At 39.2% G+C, this 20969-nt stretch overlaps 1 protein-coding gene across 1 annotated transcript in view; it reads right to left on the bottom strand.

The window, feature by feature from the left end:
* The window catches only part of KCNH1 (potassium voltage-gated channel subfamily H member 1), a 166709-nt gene that overhangs the window by 75876 nt on the left and 69864 nt on the right, over positions 1 to 20969 (bottom strand). The window contains exons 7-9 of the mRNA XM_042051427.1: positions 17772 to 17971; positions 13974 to 14226; positions 823 to 1019 (exon numbers count right to left, since the gene is read on the bottom strand). Of these exons, the coding sequence (XP_041907361.1) occupies positions 823 to 1019; positions 13974 to 14226; positions 17772 to 17971 (650 nt within the window). The remainder of the gene's footprint in view (positions 1 to 822; positions 1020 to 13973; positions 14227 to 17771; positions 17972 to 20969) is intronic.

Below are 20969 nucleotides of genomic sequence, written 5' to 3'. Positions count from 1 at the left end.
AAGAACAAAAATTTCTCCTATCAAACATATTTCTTTACCTGATGTCAAATACCCTTATGAAGCAAGTACAGGTTCTCTAATGCACTTCTTTTCAGCGTAATATTATTGTCTTCTACCTCACATCATAAAATCATATCATCTGAATTATACCTACTACAGTTTTAATAAATTTCTGCAGAGGTTGTTCACTGAGGATTACACAGAGGATTTAGACTGGGCTATTAGATTGTGATTACTTGCATTTGACAAAATACCTTGAACTGGCACACAGCAAGGAATGAAAAGAGCCAAAAAACCAAGGATAAGAAAATGGAAATACTATAGATAAGCAAAGTAATTCCAAAATGTGATTTATAATAAAAGAAACAACTCTTGATAGAATGTCATCTTCATATTACTTTTCCATTGTGATTACTGTACTTAACTTTTGTTCCATATATCAGATTTTATATCTTTCCTGTCATTTTCCTTGTGATTTCAGGAACACCCCTAAAATATTTTTAGGAGCTTTACAAACTAAAGTTGCATTAAGTAGTGAATGCTGTTTATCACACGTACATGACAGTTTTCATATCTGCTGGAACCTGTCTACTTCCTAGAAATGTATACAGTCTAGCTCCCTCTAAAGCTAGCACTGGAATAAATACTTATAGCCTTTTGACTCTACATGCTAGCAGGGTCTCCTAGGCAAGCACTGAAAAATCATCTTATAAAAGGGGTCCACGAAAAATGCCAGAATTCAAGCCATTCAGTCTTCTCACGCAGACAGACGTTAAAAGCGAGATCATTTACATGATGTATGTTAAAATCACAGCTACTTACCCTTTTTCTCAAGTTGTAGGTCAAAATGAGATTTCTGGAGAAGGAGTGTGAAAAGGCTGTGTAGAACTCCAGCACTTTCTGCAAGGCATCCCTTTTTATCACATGAAGATCACAGTAAGTCAAAGCCCTTACATTAGCACAGGACTGGGCGAGGGTCGACTCCTTCCAGAACACATCACCAAAAACGTCTCCTTTGCCTACAGAAAATCAACACCATTGCTTTCAGTAACAGCACTACTTCCATCAAAAATATAACAGAACAGACATCTCATTCATGCAGTCAAGTGTCTTCTATTTTTGCACTCAGAAAAAAAAACTGTCTGGAAAAAAAAACTTTGAAGCATTTAATGGCTAACTTTTTCCATTATCTTTTTCTTAATTACAACAGTCTAGCAAAACTTCATAAGAATGAATCATAATTTGAAAGTGTTCTACGTGACAAGTTCCCTTTAAATATCAATAAAGATTTTTCTTTCAAAATCAAGAGAAGTGGTTCATTCTTGGTTCATGTTCTCTTCTAATCCCTTTCAAAGAAATTAATTAAGAGGAAATGGTTTTTCCCTTTCTCCTTTTAACTGTCACGCAAAGGATCTGTTTCTTACATCTGTGCTGCTGAGTCTTCTTAATCTGGCTACCATTTACCCACTGTTGTGTCAATAAAACCATCCTGTATAACATATCAGTGCAGTTTCAGGCTGCAACTAAACAGAGTCCAAACCAAGAGGAGTACAGATTAGTTATCCCCGACGCAACAATGACAAGGCATGAATGTTTAGCTGTTTCACACTGGAAGGAAGAAAATGGCCGTTTCCTCACACCCTTTCCATGTGCATGTCTCTATGAGCTTGGGGCAACCAGTGAAATCCCTGCAGTGGGATACTACAATGAGGGCATTTGCACCAGTCTGGGCACTACAATGCTGGGCACATATACCAAAACCTACTGAGGAGCAGCCCCCAGTCAGGATTTCACTGGTCACACCCCAGCTCAGGCTGGGCACAAAAGGGAGCGTGTAGGAGAAAGTCACAAGTTCATTTCCAAAAGTAATTGTCTTTTTTTTCCTGTTTTCCAATACATAATGCTAACAAAAAAAGAATATTCAGTTGTTACCTTGATAATGAAAAGCTAAACTGTTTTTGTTTTGAAATGTGTTTTCCTCCCAAATTTCTGCTGTGCTATATCACCGCTGCCCATCTCTTCTTAAGACCAATGACATGGAAATGCATCCACATCTATCCAGCTGTGGTAGGAATGGTCCCTTGTCTTATAAGTATTATCTTGCCCGTAGCAATTCTTAAATCCAAAGCATCAAAATATATATTAGTTTACTGACTTCAGCCAGGTTCTTTTAGATTTCCTTCCCTAAATAAATTGTCATTTTTGAAAGCTTATATGAAAGTCAAGAGAACTATCAGGGGTAAAGAGCTCAAGAAAACTTCTAATTCAAACTCAGAATTCCCATCTCAGTCCTTCAGCTGTATTCCACCCTTATCTAATCTCTTCCATGAGATGATAAGCATTTTCTCTTTGAGAAGATGCTCTCAACTTGATGGTAAACTACCCTGAAGTGCACTAAGCTGTCGTTAACTCTGACGTGCTCTCAGTCTTCCACAGAAAACCTACACCATCCACCTCCCATGGACCAGTTCAGATCCTGATCACTTTGACTTCATTTTAATTTTAAATGTGTATATACCCTGAAACCACCTGTTCTGTTAGCACATTTTTCACAAGATTAGGCAAACACACCATAAAGATAACCTTTCTTCCACTTCTAGTCTCCTTACATAGGACAATGCCAACATGCAGAAATAGTACAAAAGCTTCATACCAACAAGCATAGCAGTAGTCCCACAGCCCAGTACAGTAAACAACTTTTCTTTTTAACAGCAATGACTTTTCACATTTTCAATTATTTGTATGGTTTTTGTTAGTAGATACATTAAAAACGGCTTAAGAAAAAAAGCTTCCATGCACTTAAAACAGATCTTCCTCTACAAGGCTTTTAGACAGACAAATACACAATATATTCAAAATTGAAATGAAACAATTTTTATGCACCATAAAAACTGATATGCTTCACTGGGTAAAAATGGATTGTTTGCCTTTGGAATAAATATGCTTTTACTCACAATCTTCCAGGCAATTAGCTAAACAACTGTTTTAATTAACGCTCTGGAATCTATCAAGCATTGAAATGTGGCATCACTGATGAGCAACAGTTAGAGCTGGTAGTCCAAGCACATGGGAGAGGAATTCTAGCTCACTTCTAAGTGTATTGCTTAACATCTCCGGACAAGTTTCCCTACCTTAAAATGACAATAATTATGTTACTGCCCCACAGTAACATGCTGAATAATTAATACAACCCAAGCACAAACAGCAGGGTGCTGCTGTGCCTACCTCAGAAGTGACATACCACAGAAGTTAGTTATGTCTTAGCCTTTTTGAAATTTAATTCTGCTTTTCACATAACACAGAAAGACACAACTCTGTCCTTCATCCCTGGCAGCAAGCACAGCTGCCTTTTGCTATTTGTAACTTTTCCCTCCATAAAAATCTCCCTCCTGCAGTATCCTGCCACCCCAGGGAGTCACCTCCCATTAGTGGCAAGAACAGCACAGGAAGGAGCTGTGTCTGCTGGGTGCCCACTGAGCCAAACCAGAGAAAAGCAAAACATGAGCCACAAACTGAGCCAGATCTCAGAAGTCTCTGTTTTTAAGAAACAAACTTAAAAACCCAAAGAAGTTGTACTCTTTTTTTCATTAAAAAACTTCCTTGAAGTTAAGAGTGAGCAATCTAGTCAAAAATGAATTCTACACTGTATTTCAGTTTCCAAAGTAAGGCACATGGAAGCACCTCATTGCTTTCTGTCAAGTCCATTTGCTAAATGAAGCATACCAAAAGTATTAAATTTGATTGTCAGATTCTAAAAGAATCACGTTTAACATTTATAGAAAAATGAGGGGGGAAAGGAGCAGTAGAAATCTATACAGCAAGAAGGAATTAAAATTCCACCCAGGATTACCTGCACTGCATCAGAACAATTGGCCACTTACGCATAATAAGGAATTGCATACCATCTCCCTTTGTCTATATGTTCTTCACAAAGTATGATCAATCGCTGTGGAAAAAGGAATCAAAAAAACAGGGGGGCAGACTAAGTGGGTGTTTTATCAAAACCATCTGTAACTGGAAAGCAAGAAAGGTATGGTGATGCTTCTGAGTCAGAAGGTAGTTGGCAAAGTCCACTGGCTGCATTAGGGAACCTGAGCCAAAAAACCTCTTTTTATATATAACTCTAGGCTTTATATATTTCACCTTACCTCTGAAGAAAGATTAAAAAGCCAGAGAAATGCAGATGGCCGTTTGTTTGTCAGTAGTTTGCATTTCTGATTCCCAGTTTGCTGAATTCCAGATGTTTGCCAGGAATGTTATCTGTCAATCACACTTAAAGTAGATGATCTAAGCTTTTACCATCAATCATTTATATTCCCTGCTGGATTTGTGGGCTCAAGACCTTTTCCACCATCAGCTCAGCATGCATTGGAAAGCCAAATAGTGTTCTGCCTTTTATGTTTCCTTGTTTGTTTTCATTATAACAGCAAGTCCCCAAACCCTGATATATTTAAACTGGGAAGTAATATTTTATAAAACCTCCTGTTTCCATATTCGTTCTTTCCCAATTTCTTCTCCACATCAAGTTTGCTATTTATCTTCTAAGCGAAAAGATGGTTTCTCTGTTACCACTGCCAGTTCAGCCTGAGTCAGGCATAAGGTCAAGCCACATCCACTCTGTCTCCTGAAAGCAGCACCAGTAATGAAGATCTGATTATTGCAGCTTAGTCAGGTGTTCTGCTGATTCTGAGAAGAGAACACCCTCGCATTACAACTGTATTGCCTTGGTACCACAACAACCCTTGGCTTTTTCACTCTTACAAGAGGAAAGATTGAAGAGTTTTCCTCTTAGACAGAAGATCTTCCACTCTACTCCAAGAAAATAAATATGGCTCATGTGGAATATGCGTTTGGCTGATAACCTGCTCAGTCCATTTTTGGGTTCTGGGTGTCTGGAAGTTGTGGTGCAGTTTTGGTGTGATAGCTGGGGGAGAAAATGAGGCTATGGATTCATGTGTTGCAGGTCTTCCAAGTCAGTATGAATTTTGAAGGCATTTGCATGAATCCATGGATTTTCAGTATATCAGACAAAATATTCATGTTAGAATCATTCTCAAAGCAATAGTAGTTGTTACAGCAGCCAACAGCAGAATCTAGGTCAGGTCCCTTCCCAATTTGCCTTCATCTGCATGTTTGAACAACAGAATTAGGATCTGACACAGTCTCAGCAGATCCAAAGATCAGGTAGAATGACCAAACATTGCTCGTGGTGCCTCAGTGGCAAAGCAGCACTAAGCATATCCTGCAGTCAGGTGTTATCAAATACAGTTATCTGTGATGCTAATCCACAGTGGCTGCCACAATGACTTTCCCAGCACAGCTCCCTGGAGCACCCACCTTGGCCAGCAACCTCAGGATCTGCTCTCCACCTCCAGGCAGTGGGGGGACACCAACTACTATAGCAGCAAACACACAGATTCTCTAGGGTCAAATTCCCTCTGTGATCACCACATGATTATTTGCCTTCAACTGAAAATCCTTCCCTTCTCCTCTCTTCCCTCCTTTCCTCCAAATCTAAGTAAGGCATGGAATTTAAATTTTCCCATTTTACTGAGTGGAGAAAGATTCAAGGAAAGTAAAGACACTAGAGCAAAAATAATTTTTCCTCTTGGTGCATTGTTTTAATGCAACAAAATCTGTCAACCAGAAAAAAAATGGAGCTACCATTTGGCATTGAGGTGGAATATTCAGCATCTCTCCTGTAGATAAATTGTACAACTTGACAGCCACTGAATAGCCTGTAGTTTGGTCTTCCAACACAGTACAGCTGGCAGGACATGATGCATGAAAGTGATTTGGTGCTTTGGATTTTCTTAAGATTTCTCAAGTGCAAACTGAGACATGTAACGAGAAGTGAATGACCAACTGCCCTTCAGAGAATACACTATTTTTTTTTTAAACCAGAGGTTTTAACTACTCTTTTCCTCTAATTAGGCCTCTGAAAAGCCTGAGTATCTCTGCCACAGAAACCAAAGTAAGTGTTACAGAGATAATAAACTGAAGCTGTACTTTAAGTGATTTGCCTGGTGCAGGAACAGAAACACAGTGTATCTGTCCATGTTGTAAACCACAGCCTGGCAACATTTTGCAGACAGTTTACTACACAACTGCATCAATTTTCTCTGTTGGAGCACATTACTGTACAGACAAAATAAAAACATTTATTTTAGAGATGAGTAGCAACAACATGATTTAGTTACAGCTAAAATTTCTATTATTGTTGCTATAATTAAGGCGTTTATTTGTATCTCAGAATACAGCATGGATTATATTTCACTATGTGAACACTCACCTATTGTGATGAAGAGTTTTAAATGTCAGCTGGGCCCTACCAGGTTTATTCACAAAAAAAGCCAGGAGGCTTCACCAGAATCTGTATCATTTATCCTTATTTGCATTTTAATGGTTGCTATAAAAATGTTACAAAAATGTGGCTGGTTTGTACAAACTCAGGATATGGAGTAGCTCAGGTAACTGTAGTCACAAATGTATTTGGATGTATTTGCACCAGTTAAGTGATAAGAAAAACACAGCTCAATCTGTGTTGTCATTGCATGCGCAGTGCTAACTCTCTGACCAAAAAAAAAAAACCTATATAAGAGGCTCAAATTGCATTATCCTCTGAGTTACTTCCCTGATTACTTAGGGACAGCCTTTGCGTTCTACATATCGCTTGAAACATACATTAAAGCCCCAAAATTTTATTCTTTTATTTCAGACAAAAAGGATTCACACAAGTTTAAATAGTAAGTTTCGTGTTCTGAAATACATAAAGTAAATATTTTGAAAACCTCACAAATTTGCAACTATCTTGTATTTAATTTTATTTAGTATTTCTAGTAACTCCTTCAATACAAATATAACAATGTTACAGAAACATATCTCTGAAAAAAGTATTAATTTGAGATTTGGAGAAAACAAAGAAAAACTAATGTTTCATGAAAATTTTTTTGATTATTTTTTACCTGTCTCTTCTCTTACAAAAATTATTCTCCCTCCTCCAAAATTGTGAAACAGAAACAAAATCCTACCCAAAACAAAAATGAAAATTCATTCAGTGGTTCACCTGGCAGAAATCAGGCTCTTTATAGAAAGCTGACTTCCTTGCTAAATTATAATTTCTACCTCTTCCCACCTCTGGTTGGAGCATGCACACAAACATGATGTGCAAGCCTTCCTAACACAGATATCCCGAGCTATCAAGGGACATGCAGGAACAGAGAGCCTCATCTCCACCACATCTCAATTTCAGCTGCCAGTGTCCTGCCAGACACTGCCATCTTCCAGGGGGAACTTCTTCCACATGTGGTGCTGTTGGACAATATAAGAGCACACTATGCAAAGGTGTATAAATTTGCAGCAATAAAACATGAAACATGCCAGAAAGTTCCCTACTGAGGTCTCTGTTCACAGGGAATACTCCTCCTCCTCAGTCACTCCAGCAAGACATCAAATGTTTTAAAAATCTGTTTCTCCAATACCCTGCGCAGTCTTAGACCATCTACAAACAGCACTGGACAGGAGCTTTGGCAATTCATGCTTTTAATGTCGGTCAGAAATTAGACACAGAACAAACAAAAAGTCTCAAAAATGGCAAGTCCTGATATCAATCCACCCCAGATGTCTGGAGGACAGGAATAAAGAATACTCTCTGTCCGAAACCACCATGGGGGATAAACCCATATTTCTCAATAAGAGTTTCAGTGCTGCTCCTATATCCACCATGAAATTAAAATTTTATATTAATGTAGACCTCTTTATGCCACAGCCTTTTAAAAAGTTTAGCTGGATCTCCATCTGTAAAGCTTTTGCTCAATGTGCCCAGACACTCATTGAGCAAATCAGACTCTGAAAATCATTCCTTCAGTTGCTGTTTATTGAATTACTTCATAGAAACATGTAACTTGCCCAACCCGCCTATATAAATCAATCTAAAAAAACCCCACCCTTCAGCTATAAATAGAAAAAGCACAATAGAACTACTGAGGATAAAGATGATTTTAATTTTAATCATTCCTTTGCCAAAGCACCACTGGTCATGTTTCAGTCTTATTCAATAGCACAAACAATGCTGTGAGGTTAGATACTGTCAGGAAACACATAATGCCATCCATAATCCTGCAACCATTTGTTAAGCCTGAGAGCATGGCAGCTTGGCATTTTTAACACAGAGAGGTGTACCTAAATTTAAAATTCAGGTGAAAAATGAAGCAGTGAAGTAAGGGACTTCTTCAAAGACTTGGAATTAAATAACAGGCTGTAAAATAACACAACTGATTTTTGAAAATGGGGTAGTACACAGAGCAGTTTAGTTTAGGGAAACCTGAGTTAGCTCAGGTACCAGGGACAATCTAAAGATAGCAGCCTCAGCTCAGTTAATTTGTCTGCCCCCCTCACATCTGCTGAGAAGCAGTTTTCACATCACTCGCTGAAAGTTGCAACATCTTCCACGGAGAAGGTCCAATCCAGACAACACTCCTGCACTGCTATTGTCCCTCCTCTAAAACAGACCCTCCCTGTGGCACAGTTGCCCTTGCAGTTGGCACTGTCCTATCTGGATGCAAATCTGTCCCACCAAAATCTGAATCAATCCTCTGGTGTCTACATCCGAATGAAATGCTTACGGCTAAATGAGTAAGCTAAAGCAATTGTAAAGAAAACAAACAATTATTCTTATAACGTTTCTTTAAGACTGCAATTAGATCAAATTAAATCAGCAGGAATTTCTCCACACAAAGCAAATGGAGCATTTAATATCCTGCTGAAACAAAACATGGCACATCAAGGTCCCCTACAACATCATGTAAAAACCACAGTCTCCAATCTTGTCAACTTTGTAGCTTTGTAAATAACAATAAAAGATCTGTAAGCCAGGGTCATGCAAATTTCACTTCCTCAACTCCTGTGTGATCTTTAATGTAAATCTATGTGCAACCTTTGCACACTCCCTGCCACACAACCCACCCCCACCAAAAAAATTCCCATTCTTGTGTTACTGCATACTTTGATACTTACATAATACCTACATTCTATTATTGCCTTTCAGCTTTGATAGCAGCAAAAGGAATAGCAACAGCAAACTGACCTTTTGGAGAGCAATTATATTCCTTGCTGCCAATAAATTCCTGCCTTGACTTCCCTTCGTGTCCCGTTCACTTTACATGCCCTTTGTGGACTCAGGAGTTGGACTCAACAATTCTCACAGGTTCCTTCCAACTCAGGATATTCTGTGATGCTAAACCAACAGTCAAGGAAAAGGTTTATTCTCTTGAAAGTTTTTTTCTCAAATAAAGATAGCAAGAACATAAATGCAGAACAGCTGGAATGTAACACTTGGGACAAACTGTTTGGTGGGAGGGTGTTGTTTTTTCTTTCTAACTAAATCTTCTAGTAAATGCTACTTTTCTCATCTAGTGCTCAGCTCTGAAGACAACAGTAGTTTCCAGGGCTTTGGTTTTCAATTGTTAAACAAAAGCTTAAAGCTCCCTATCTTTAATCAAGTCCACAAAACTAACCTCCAGTCTTACCTTCCATACACACATGGCCCCCTTGCAGGAAGTATCAAGACCACTTCAGCAGCTTTGAATATTTCATATAAGTAAAGATTCGCTGCTGAGTCAGGCCCTCTAACAGTCATTAATTGACAAATTTTGCAGCAGTCTGAAAATTTAAGTACAAGACACTGCTTTCCCCACCGCTATCTAGAAAAAAAAGTTTGTCACCCTAATTTTCAAGGGTCTTCTCCTTCCTCTCTCTAGCTTTTTACTGGTATGTTTCCCTAAATGTCAAAAATTCCCCCAATTTCAGGCAGAAAAAGTTTGAACTAACTTGGGTCGCAGAATCACTGCCTTCCTTCAGACTTCCTAGAGAAGAGGGATTTTTTTGTTCAGTCTTGGAGTACAATTATGTCAGTCATTTCTAACTTAGAATTGGTTTTTCCCCATAAAGACCAAGAATGGTTTTCTAAGTCATTCAGATATTTGCACATTAGCACAATATAAATCCTTTTGTAATTAGGCCTCCTATCCAGTCCTTCCATGTATTTCCAGAAAATATGTACAAAAAGTTCTTTTTGCTGCTATGACATTCTTTTCTGTAATTCTCATTACATTATCTAAGCACACATGCAACTGGAGACATAGCACAGGAACCAGCACTTCTTCTATAGAGCAATGGTGAGGAGAGATTTAAAAGGTTCAGACTAAATGGCTGGGGGGCAGTAAAGTGCCTTTTCCCCTGCACATTCCAAACAAAGCTGCAGGCAGACCTTATGGTCTGTGCCTGGAACACAGTTAATTCAGGAGGAATATTTTTAAGAAGTTATTTGATAATTTAAAACGTAGCCAATCTCCTGATCATGAGTAGGTTTTAACTTTTCAAAGACCTGCAGTAAAGTCATATTTTCAGATGTTCAGTGTCTCAGCCTGAAAGATCTGCTCCAAAGCAGAGAAACTACAGCTGCCAAATGAAGCACACATAAACACTTGATTGTTTTTAACAGGGGAGACAAACCCTCACAATTTCTCTAACCACATCAGGATAAATGGCTCAGTCTTTAAGTAAGAGTAGTTCAAAGAGATACTGTCAGTCTCAGGTGGATAAAGCAGCATCAGGCCAAGTGGGAGGGCTTAGAGAAGTTAAAAGCAAAGCTAAGTTGAAAACATTCTCTTAATGGAAGTCCTGCATGACCTGTGCTTCGTTCAGTTCTCTTCAGGGCAGGGACTGTGTGATTTGTCTCAGTCTTCCACAAAGTGCTGAGTGTACGTCAGCACTTCATCCCACACAGTAACAGCGGTGTCAGGGGAGGAACAGCAAAGTACTGAAAACAGAATTGTGTCTCATCCAGGCAGCTTCCCACCAGCTAAACTTCCCTTCTACATAATCCCACTCTCATACTTACACATTAACACAGAAAACATAGCACAGAGCGGCTTTTCTTGCTAAGTCTTATTTTTCTGACTCATTTGTGTTGGAATGAATCACAAATTAATCCATCACCTGGATGAGAGGTCATTTTCTACATTTTTTGCTTCTGTTTCTTTGACTCACCAAATCCAAAGACTCTGTTGCATGAACATGAGTAATTCCTGTATGTTAGCAGAAATTTTGCATAGAATTCAAAAGATATATCTTTAATCCCAACAAATCAAACTTCATACAAAACACATTGATTTATTTAAATTTTTACTGCAAACGTGCAAACGTTTGGGTTTTGGTTTTTTTTAATTTGCTTATTTTTGTGGTTTTGTCTTAATTTAAATTAATGGGAAAGGCAATCTTAGGGGACACACAAAAAAAGTACATTTTTTCACTGCTGGCCTATGTGCAATTTCTTCCAACTCAGTACTTGTATTAATCCAAGTCAATCAAAGTCAGTGCTTTGTTCTAAGAACATAAGCCTGAACTGAGAATGTACCTGTCTCTGGGTATTACACAGAACTGATTTGGAAGGATATTATGCAAGTGTACACAATACACTCCAGGGCTACACAATACACTCTTACATGCCAGTCTGCAATTTAAATGATTTCAGAACTTGAAAATGTTTCCTATTAACTGGATTCTTTAAGGATTAAGCGCAGTTTACCTTTGGTTTATGTAATGCTGTACAGCAGTCACACAGACTGATTCAGAGTTGCAATTCATTTCTCCATTGCAAGGAAGATACAGGCTCCATTGCAAGCTGCAAAGGATGCTTTATTACATGACAGCCAGAGCTGAGTAAATAATTCACTTGAATAATTTGTGCACTTATTTTTTTCATTTTCATTTCCAGAATTCCAGAAAAAAGATTACAGTTTCTGCAACATACCTGTTAACTAAAATTACCCTAAGGAATTTCTCACATGGTCTGCTGTTACATCCCTGGTGCTCACAGCTATGCTTAGTTGCAACTAGTAAATAAAACTTATGGCATAGGTTGTTCAGGCTGAGTGATCAGCAACAATCACGTTTCTTGTACAATACACTTTTTTTCCCCCTTGCAATACCTTGCTTTATCTGGTATACATTCATCAAGAACTTGGCAAGTTTAGCTAAATATGAAATTAAAAAACAAAATCAGAAACAACCAAAAAACCCCATCCCCTGAAACATTGTTTTCAAACTGAGAGTACAAAGAAGTTAGGGAGGAAACCCTGACCCATCTCCTGAAGCATCCTTCAGTAAGAGTGGTGGTTAAATTACATAATGCTGAAGGAAAAAGAAGTTTAACTGATTTAGAATAGTGAAAAATTTAGTTAAATACATAATCTCTTCTCAGGATAGAGAAACCCTCAGCAGAAGTCTTCACAGCCTGGGGGAGGAAGGTACACGTGTGTGGAAGGAAAGGGATTCCTTAGTCCAGAAACTGAAACACAAAAATCTACACACATGCAAAATGAAATCTCACAGAATCACAAATAGATCCCACTTCATGTTAATTTCCTCTCCATTTACAATATTCACAAAGAAAATGACAGAACTCACCAACTTCAGTGAGAGCCAGGGAACTGACTCCAAATTTAAAAAGAAAAAGAAGAAGAAGAAAATAAAAAGTTGTGGAGGGAAGAGGATCAATAGTCACATCCCCGGAGAAGAGCAACAATAAAATGTGTCAATTCATCCAGATACCCAGGGAACAGCCTCATTTATCCCCAGCTATCACTCTGCAGCAACAGAGATTAGGAGTTAGGTTTCCTTAACACTGATTCCTCGAGCAATCTCAGCTGAGTGTTTTCTAAAGTAAGTGTCATGATAAAAGGCAGGAGTTACCAGTAAAGGTGAGGAGAAAATTGGTATCTTTAAGAACATTTTAAAAAAATTCGATCTCAGTGCTTTTTACCTATACTCAAACAGAGCAGCAAGATGTTTTGAGGTTTTCTGCTCATGCTGAACCCAGGTGGTGGCATGAAGGCACACAAACTGAGACATCTTAGTTTGTGTTCTACATTTGTCGTGTTAATTCATGAGAGTTCAACATGGCAAAAGATAGCAAGTTCTTGATGTGCAGCATAGACAAGCAGAAGTTACAAATACATAGCACTGAACAGCACAGGTGATTCCAGAACAAAAGAGAATCCATTATCCTCCAGCTTCTCACCTTTTTAGCTTCTTGTGTGGCACAAAGTATCATCAACTTGATTCCCCAGGACTCTAATTTTACCCTATGCTATACATGCAATCCTGTTCAGAAGTAGAGAAAAATGGAACTCGGCATATTTATTAGCCTCCTCTTTTTTCGGTAGACATTCATCTTAGGAGAGCTGAGTGTATGTGTTCAGAAAAAAGTAAGATTATCAAGGTGTTTTATTCTTTTTCCAGGGTGCTATGAGTGACAGGTACTGGATTAAGCCACCATGAGAATCTACCTTATCACAAAAGGGCTTGACAGAATCAAATTATAAGTATCACCTCCTCAGTGCTCCAGCCACCCCATGATTCATCTACATCTATTGGATTATCTCACTCTTTTCTGTTAGCTTTGCCTCAGAATGCTGTTCACACCCCATCAGTTTCTTTTCCATGCCTCCAACCCAAAGCTGCCCTTCCAAGTTAAGGCTCTAGATGTTTTACTTTGACTTTAAAATACATAAATATTGTTTCAACATGAGATTTTAAATAAATATAACTGGAAAAATTCCAGCAAAGGTGGATTATTACTGGGGGTGGGGGCGGGGACAGTGAGGCAGGGAAGCCAGGCACTTCAAAAACAAGTTTTCTCAAGTCCTAAATGGAATTTCTAATTAAAGGAGATGTCTCAAGACAGGGAGAACCCCAAGAATGACCAGGACCCCATGCTAAGGTAGTTTCCACTGACCAGACAAAACAGGGTTGAAGCAACCAGGAAATGAGACAGTTGCCCTTTAAACCTCTCTAGGATGTGGTAAAACAAACTTAACTGAAGCTTCTTAAAGAATGAGTAGAAGAGGCTATAAAAATGCTGTACACATCTGTATTTGTGCACAATGCCTATTACCAGCTCTGAAACTCACCTAATATAGCAACGACTTCATCATCCTGGATTACTTCCAAAGAGCCCGAGACCACAAAGCAAAGGCTGTCAACGCTCTCCCCAGCGTGGTAGATCAGGTCTCCTGGAGCACAGTGCACCGTCTGAAATTCCATGGCGAGGGCTCGAAGGCACCCATCGCTCGCCAGCCTGAAGGCAGGGTGCTCCTTGAAAACCTTTCGGTTCAGATGCACGCAGATGTCCGCTCTCATGTCCTTAGGGCAGATCTGCAAAACCTGAGAAGGAAATCAGGCAATCAGTTCCTGTGCATGGCTTCTATGTGCCTGCTATGGCTCGTTTACCACACAAGGTTTAAGAACTGCTTTCCTCCTTCTTGTAAAATTTCTAGTGTCAGTCTGTAAGTTTATTTTTATATTATTTATCCACATAAGCCACAATACTAACTTAGTCTACTTTATAACATCTGAAGGAAAATGCTGTTTTCATCTCAGCAACATGCTCTGCTGGATATTGAATTACCAGAAGTCCTCCAGTTTTTAAGACAATAAAACTTAGAGCACAGCAGTACAGAAAGTGTTGAAGAAAAGCTTCCTGAAGAATTGTTTCTAGAGGGCAGGTCACTTTTTTGATAGGCAGATTCCACAAAAAGCCCGCACAAGTTATATGCTTTAACAACTACAACCGATTATTTAAAGTTTAATTAACTTATGATATTAAGAACTGCAGGTATTCAAATTTACCCCTCAGTGGCACTAACAAGTTTTTTGTTTACACAGGGAAGGGACTTAAAGGTATGATGCTGTTTTGGGCAGCTTTTGATCTTCCAAATGCAATGTTCCTCACGGCAATTCATGGTTCTCATAAGAGAACACAAGCTGATGCTCAGCACAGCGGGTACCAGCCAGGGCCATTTCTGAAGGGTTTTAATATAACACGGACAGCTGAGTGGAAAGAATACAAAATCACTGCTGCACGTACGGACTAAAAGTGGAAAGAAGCAACATGAACAGGGTTTGGGGATAACAAAATCTCCTTGGGGGATAGCCTACGATGAAGCACATCCAGGACATATTATTTGAGAAAAAACATTGAGTAGTCTAAGTCGGCCTCTTTTTTTTTTTTTAATTTTCTTAGTAGTAACTATTCCATCCAATTAAGGGACATTCTGGTTGAGCTTCAGAGTTACTCCCCCTTATTTTCCTAGATGGAAAGAGAAGACTGTCTCACTGCAAATACTCCTAGAAAACATAAAGGCACATGACACAGGAAGTACTATGGCTATGCCTACACTTTGAAACGGGGTTCTGTGCAAGATCTGAGCAGAGAACCAAGCTGGTAATTCTGTGCATGGCACTGGTTCCAGTTATCATGCCTGGTACTCCAAAGACAAATAACTCTACCACCAATATCATCTTTGGCCCACCTCCAAACAGACCTTTTATTGCCGATACTACTTTTGAAAAGACATATATTTCTATAGTGCTTAGGTGTAGGGCACCCATGGATGATTTTTCTTGGCTGCCCTGTACAGAAGAGCTGCCAAACCTGCCAGTTCTCAGTTTTCCAGGCTCACAGAAATGGGCTGGGGCAGAAAGACCAGCATTTAACATGGATCGCAGGCAGGAGACATATCTGTCTTTTCCATTATCTCATTTACTCTGGTGACAAAAATATTCTCTAGTGGCATATTCTTGCCAAATTTTGCTACTGGAATTACACACACACTTTGCAGCTACCTGAGTATCACACACAAAAAGGGTTGTTGTAACAGAAATAGTAGCAAAAAGCCATGAATATACAAGAGAATATTTAAAATTATGCTGTTATCCAAAACCTTTTTTGGACAGCAGTCTTAGAGGAAGTTAACTAATTTTCCATTCTCCATTTAAAGATGTCTCCAGACTTAAAAAAATGAAAGGGGTTTAAGGCATTTGGGAGTTACAGACAAATGGAAGAAGACTTCCATTTGTATGGGAGGTATCTTCATGGACCAACTTTAGAATCTTTCAGTAGCTCTTGGTTAAATTTTGTTGTACGGGTGTTTTCTAGACTTGTAAACTTAGCATGTGTGCAGTTAACACTGAATTGACAAATTCGTGGCCTACAAAAGAGTGGTAAGATCAGTTCAGTGCTCAGTTCCTATTTAAATCTTTGCCTCATCTGTAGGAAGCTGCGCTGTGTTTCAGAGGAGCACAACTACCACTGCTCTGTCTCACAAGCAATACATGTTTTATTCATGGCAAGACATCCCAGAAGTTATACACAGGCATCAAACCAACAGAGCTCAGACCTGGGAGTTTATGGCACAGCCAACCATAGCTTTTGCTGTGCAGAAGAAAGCTGAGCTCTTGGTTAAGCAGTCATGGCCAGTGGCAGCTCAGCTATGAACGAACCAGTTATTGAAAACAGCACCATATTAACCTCTTTGAGACCTCCTGAGAATTAGAGACTTTTCTCCTGTTTATTAAGATAATTCTCAAAGACTACACTGGGAATTGTTGTGCCCAGTTTGATTATTCTGCTGTCTCCAGCTGCATCCTTAAAGCATTTCTCTCTTTATCAAAGGAAGCCAAGAATGAACTTTGAAGATAAGCTAAACCGCCCCCCCCATGTTTTACATAGCAATTTTTTCTTGCTGTTTTGTAAAAATGATGACAGGAGTTTGTACTGGGGGCTGAATGAAAGCACCAGCACTCATTACACTATGTATCCTCAGATGTCTCTCCACCTTCCCCAAGTGCACCTACTTCAAATCACAACCCCACACAAAGACAGATTGTGAGAAAACATGCAGAACAGCTTCTAATCAGCACTACCCAGCACTAAAATACCATTTCTTTCTGAAAGCCAGTGTGACAGACAGTGCTTACGGAATCGTGTCTGGGATTTAAAAACGGCAGATATGCTGAAGACCTTTTAGGAAAGCAAACAGTGCCCTGTGTGCCCCTCAGTCTCCAGACAGTTCAGTGCAAGGCCACATCTGTTCTACTCCTTCATAACGATGCTTTAACAGCTGTACAGAAATGACACTGTTTGCTCTTTAACTGCATCACTCACAGTTCAGAATACTAAGATAAGCTGCCAACCAGGAGACTGGTGACCAGAGCATTGGTATGATTTCCTGAATGATCCACCCCAAAAATCATGTCTCTTTACAAGCAGAAGAAAAACTGTATCTCCACAAAAGCTGGCAACTAATATGAAAGCGACAAGGAATTACTTTTGTACATTTGCCATGGTGAAAGGCCGTCTGTTATCTTAAAAGACACAATGGGAATTTACTTGTAAATTCAATGAATCAGAATGATAACATTTGCCTTACATAAGATAGATTTCAAGCAATACATTATTAAATACTTCCAGTTTTCATTAATATCTTTAGCCTGCACACAGAATATTACATTCAAATTCTCCAATGACAAAAAAGAATTACTTTGTTTTCAGGCCCACAGAGCTGCAAACAACCTCACAAGAAACACTGCAAAAAAATCTCATTTGGAAAAATTGTGAGGTTGTGTTACAATATGGAACTTGTTATTTACTTATCACCTTTATTTATTGTAAACCAAGCTTTTTCCTTTATAATTTTTATACTATTTTATGCCATTTCACTAGCAAAACATACATACTTTTACCACTAGCATATGTTTGTATGATGGAATAGCTGAAACACTGTATTTGAAAGTTTAAAATTACGGGAAGCTACTACTTAGAACTATTTAAAGAATATTTGTCTCCTTTACTAAGACAGTACCTCCTGTTTATTTTAATGGACTACTTTCAGGATGTGACTTCTTTCCTTGCAGTTTAATTTACTTACCTTTTCAGTATCTATTCCTCTGGACATTGACCAGGTGGAAACGATGTAATCCATCACACGTTCACTCAGTCCTTTAGGGACCTGGTAGAGCTTTAAAAAGTCCCGGACACTGTTCAGCATTTCATGGTATCTGTTTGTGTTAGCATACATTTGCTGAAATATGGTTGTCACATTACCAAAAATGGTGGCATACAGAAGGGCTGTGAAAAAGAAGAAAAACCACAGAGATAATACACGGTAAGTTGTGATGATCAGTCTGTGTTCCACTGGGCTTTAAGACTGGAAATGCCAGGCTCATAAAAATGCATGCAAATACAGGTGCTTTATTAGCAAGGCATGATGAGTGCAAGTGTTTTGTAGGTCACCTTCAGCACTACAAATTGAGGACCACCGCCCATTTTTGTAAGAACAAGTCCTGCATCAGAATTCCTGAAACACAACTGTTTGTCTTTGTCAAACAATTCAGTAGTACCCAAAAACCTTATGAAACCACAACAGAAGACAGAAGAATTTTAAGAGAAATTGCTTGACAGCAAATACTTTAATTTTTTGTCTCAGGTTTATAGTGCCTGTGTTGAAATACCGCCAGTGACAGATTTGCAGGCTTTAAGTGCATTATCACAGTAGTAAGCTGAGTCATCGTTACCCACCTCGGTGTGACAACAACAATGCATCAAAGCAGAAGATGGAATATGTAATAAACAGCTACCATGGGTCAGTAATTCATAGACATAAGTTTAATAATACATAAAAACTCGCATTACGTTTTATATTCTTCAGGCAAAAGCACAGCGAGGTCTGAGGCGAGAGCTAGAGCCCTCAGAGGCAGACCTCTGAACAGCCCTCCTGACTTCATGCAACACAGTTATGAAGCCAGCTGGTTCCTCAAGATGGGTTTAAGAATAAACATGAGGAAGAAAAAAAGGCAGTGTTTCAGGCGTGGAGAGAAGCAGATGAAAACACACAGGACTTGAGAAGATCCATCTGCTGAAGCCCAAGACAGAGCAGCAGGCTGGTGGCAGCCTCAGCGGCCAGGTTTGATAGCTTGCAGAGGCCGGGGCTGAGGCTCTTCCAGCCAATCCAGCCCTGAATGAAATGGAAAGACAGGAAGCCTCAAGGGGAGCTTTCCTTTGTTGTGAATCAGGTCAGTGATATGTGACAGGTTGGCTGTAGAGGGAGAGGAACAGTCAGACTGCAGATGCAATGATAACCACCTGTAAGTGCTCTGGCTTGCTGAGTCAGTTCTTCCTCTTAATCATTTCCTGTCCCCCAAAACAAGCACCAAACTGTATCATATCTTTTCCATTCAAGACAAATAAATGAGAAGCCATATTTATAAAAAACAGATTCTGCCTTACTGAAATACCCCTTTTTGCTGTTTATTTACTCCCTCACCAGCTATTAAAAAAATCTTCATCCCACTCCTTCCCTTGAGAATGCAGGTATTTATTCAGGTCAGCGTTACAGGCAGATATCCTTAAGCCAACTAAGATGCTCCAGGATTCTATGACCAACAAAAACCTTTGATATTGTGCAAAATAAACTTACAGGACTGTCTTTGCCCTGATCATTAAGAGATGTAATTTAAATTTAGGCTTGCTCAAGGCCTTTACACTGCTGATTTTCTGCAGAATTCCTTCTTGATGCTGCATGACTTCTTTTCTTTTCATGAATTTCTGTAGAGAACAGCTCTCCCTTTTTCCATCTACTCCTCTGTACAAACAGGTATAAAAATATGCAGAAAAAGGTGCACACTCAGTTTAAAGAAAAGTGGAGAGCATGTCATGAATAGGGATACAATGACCAGAAACATATATTTTCTCTCTTTAACCTTAACTTGTGCCTGAGCAAATCATACCCGGAAGTCCAATGCAATGAGTAGCAAAGAATGATAAAAGGCTTTAAAAAACAGTTTTACCATAAGAGCTCCTTAATCCATGAGTATTTTGTATTAGAACAGCATTACCTCTCTCTAAGTCCTGGTTTGCTCTCTGTTAGGCAGGTGCAAACACAACCCTACAGGAGACTGCAGCAGCACAAGGCAGCCAGCACAGCACTGGAATAGGTGACAAATTAGGGAGAGGGTGGCAAGCAGATTCTTATCTGTAGATTTCTGGACAACCACATTTGTGTCCATACAACTCTCTCTTTGCTCTCTGGCAAACAGTGGAACCTGGGAGTTCAGTACCTTGGCACATATAGCTCCATGCCACCACAGGTAAAACGGAGTCCCCACTCTGTCCCATTAATGTCCAGCTACATGAAGCCTAAAGAAAAAACAGAAATTTGGTCCTATATTTTGATTATTATGAAGCAAGCAATTTCCACTGCAAATTGAAGCTCCAGTATGACAATTATCTTGGCAAGAAAAGTTATTCATGCCTAGATTTTTTTTTATTCCCAAACTCACAATCCTTAATTTATCATTAGCTAACCATTTTATTACTATTAAAGACACATTAAAGCCAAGGATTTTTGCAGCCTTATATTGAGTAGATACATTAGCATATTAAACCTTGAACTCCTCTGCACAGAAATAGCTGGCTGTGTGCCTTTCCTTCCGTTCAAAGGAATAATGAAATGAACCCACTGTAGTAGACTGCAGCCCCAGAATGATTTCAGAAACACACACTCTACTAAAGGAAGAAAGTTGGGCTGTTTATGTCAGAGCAAAATCTCCAGCATCTCCTCTCCAGGAATGTCAAGATCCCTCAGAAATTATATAGCCCTCACCCCCTGACATTGATATTCTTTTCTGACAATAAAGGAAAACATGTTGTCCCCAACAGTGTGGCTGCTCCTTTACACTGCAGTCTGTGATACCCCATTTAAGCGTCACAGATAGGACCACAGTAATTGCAGTAGCAAATTACCCACAAGTGAATCATGAAGGTCAGACACAGGTTGGAAAGGTCACCAAATCATCTGCTACTTTAAATGATGTAACAAGTGAGAATAGAGAAATAAATACAAGCCAGTGTAGGCCTCAGCTACCACAGTAAAAGATCTGGGGTCTGATTTTAGCATTATAAGAGGAAGAACTTCTATCTGTAAGAATGAGAGGTTTACAATTACCCCAATTACAGATGTAAGTGCTGCATTCGGTTCCTGAGATGAATCATCAGATTGATGATGATTTGTTCAAAATGCACTCATCCAGTGGCCTCGCACACAAAATGTGCGCAGAAGAACCACACA

Source organism: Corvus kubaryi, unplaced genomic scaffold (genome assembly GCF_017639235.1).
Source record: "Corvus kubaryi isolate FWS band 111438036 unplaced genomic scaffold, C.kubaryi_AGA036_p1.0 76, whole genome shotgun sequence".
NCBI classification, from domain to species: domain Eukaryota; kingdom Metazoa; phylum Chordata; class Aves; order Passeriformes; family Corvidae; genus Corvus; species Corvus kubaryi.
Note: the sequence above shows the minus strand (reverse complement) of the source record. Positions and strands in the feature narration are given on the sequence as shown.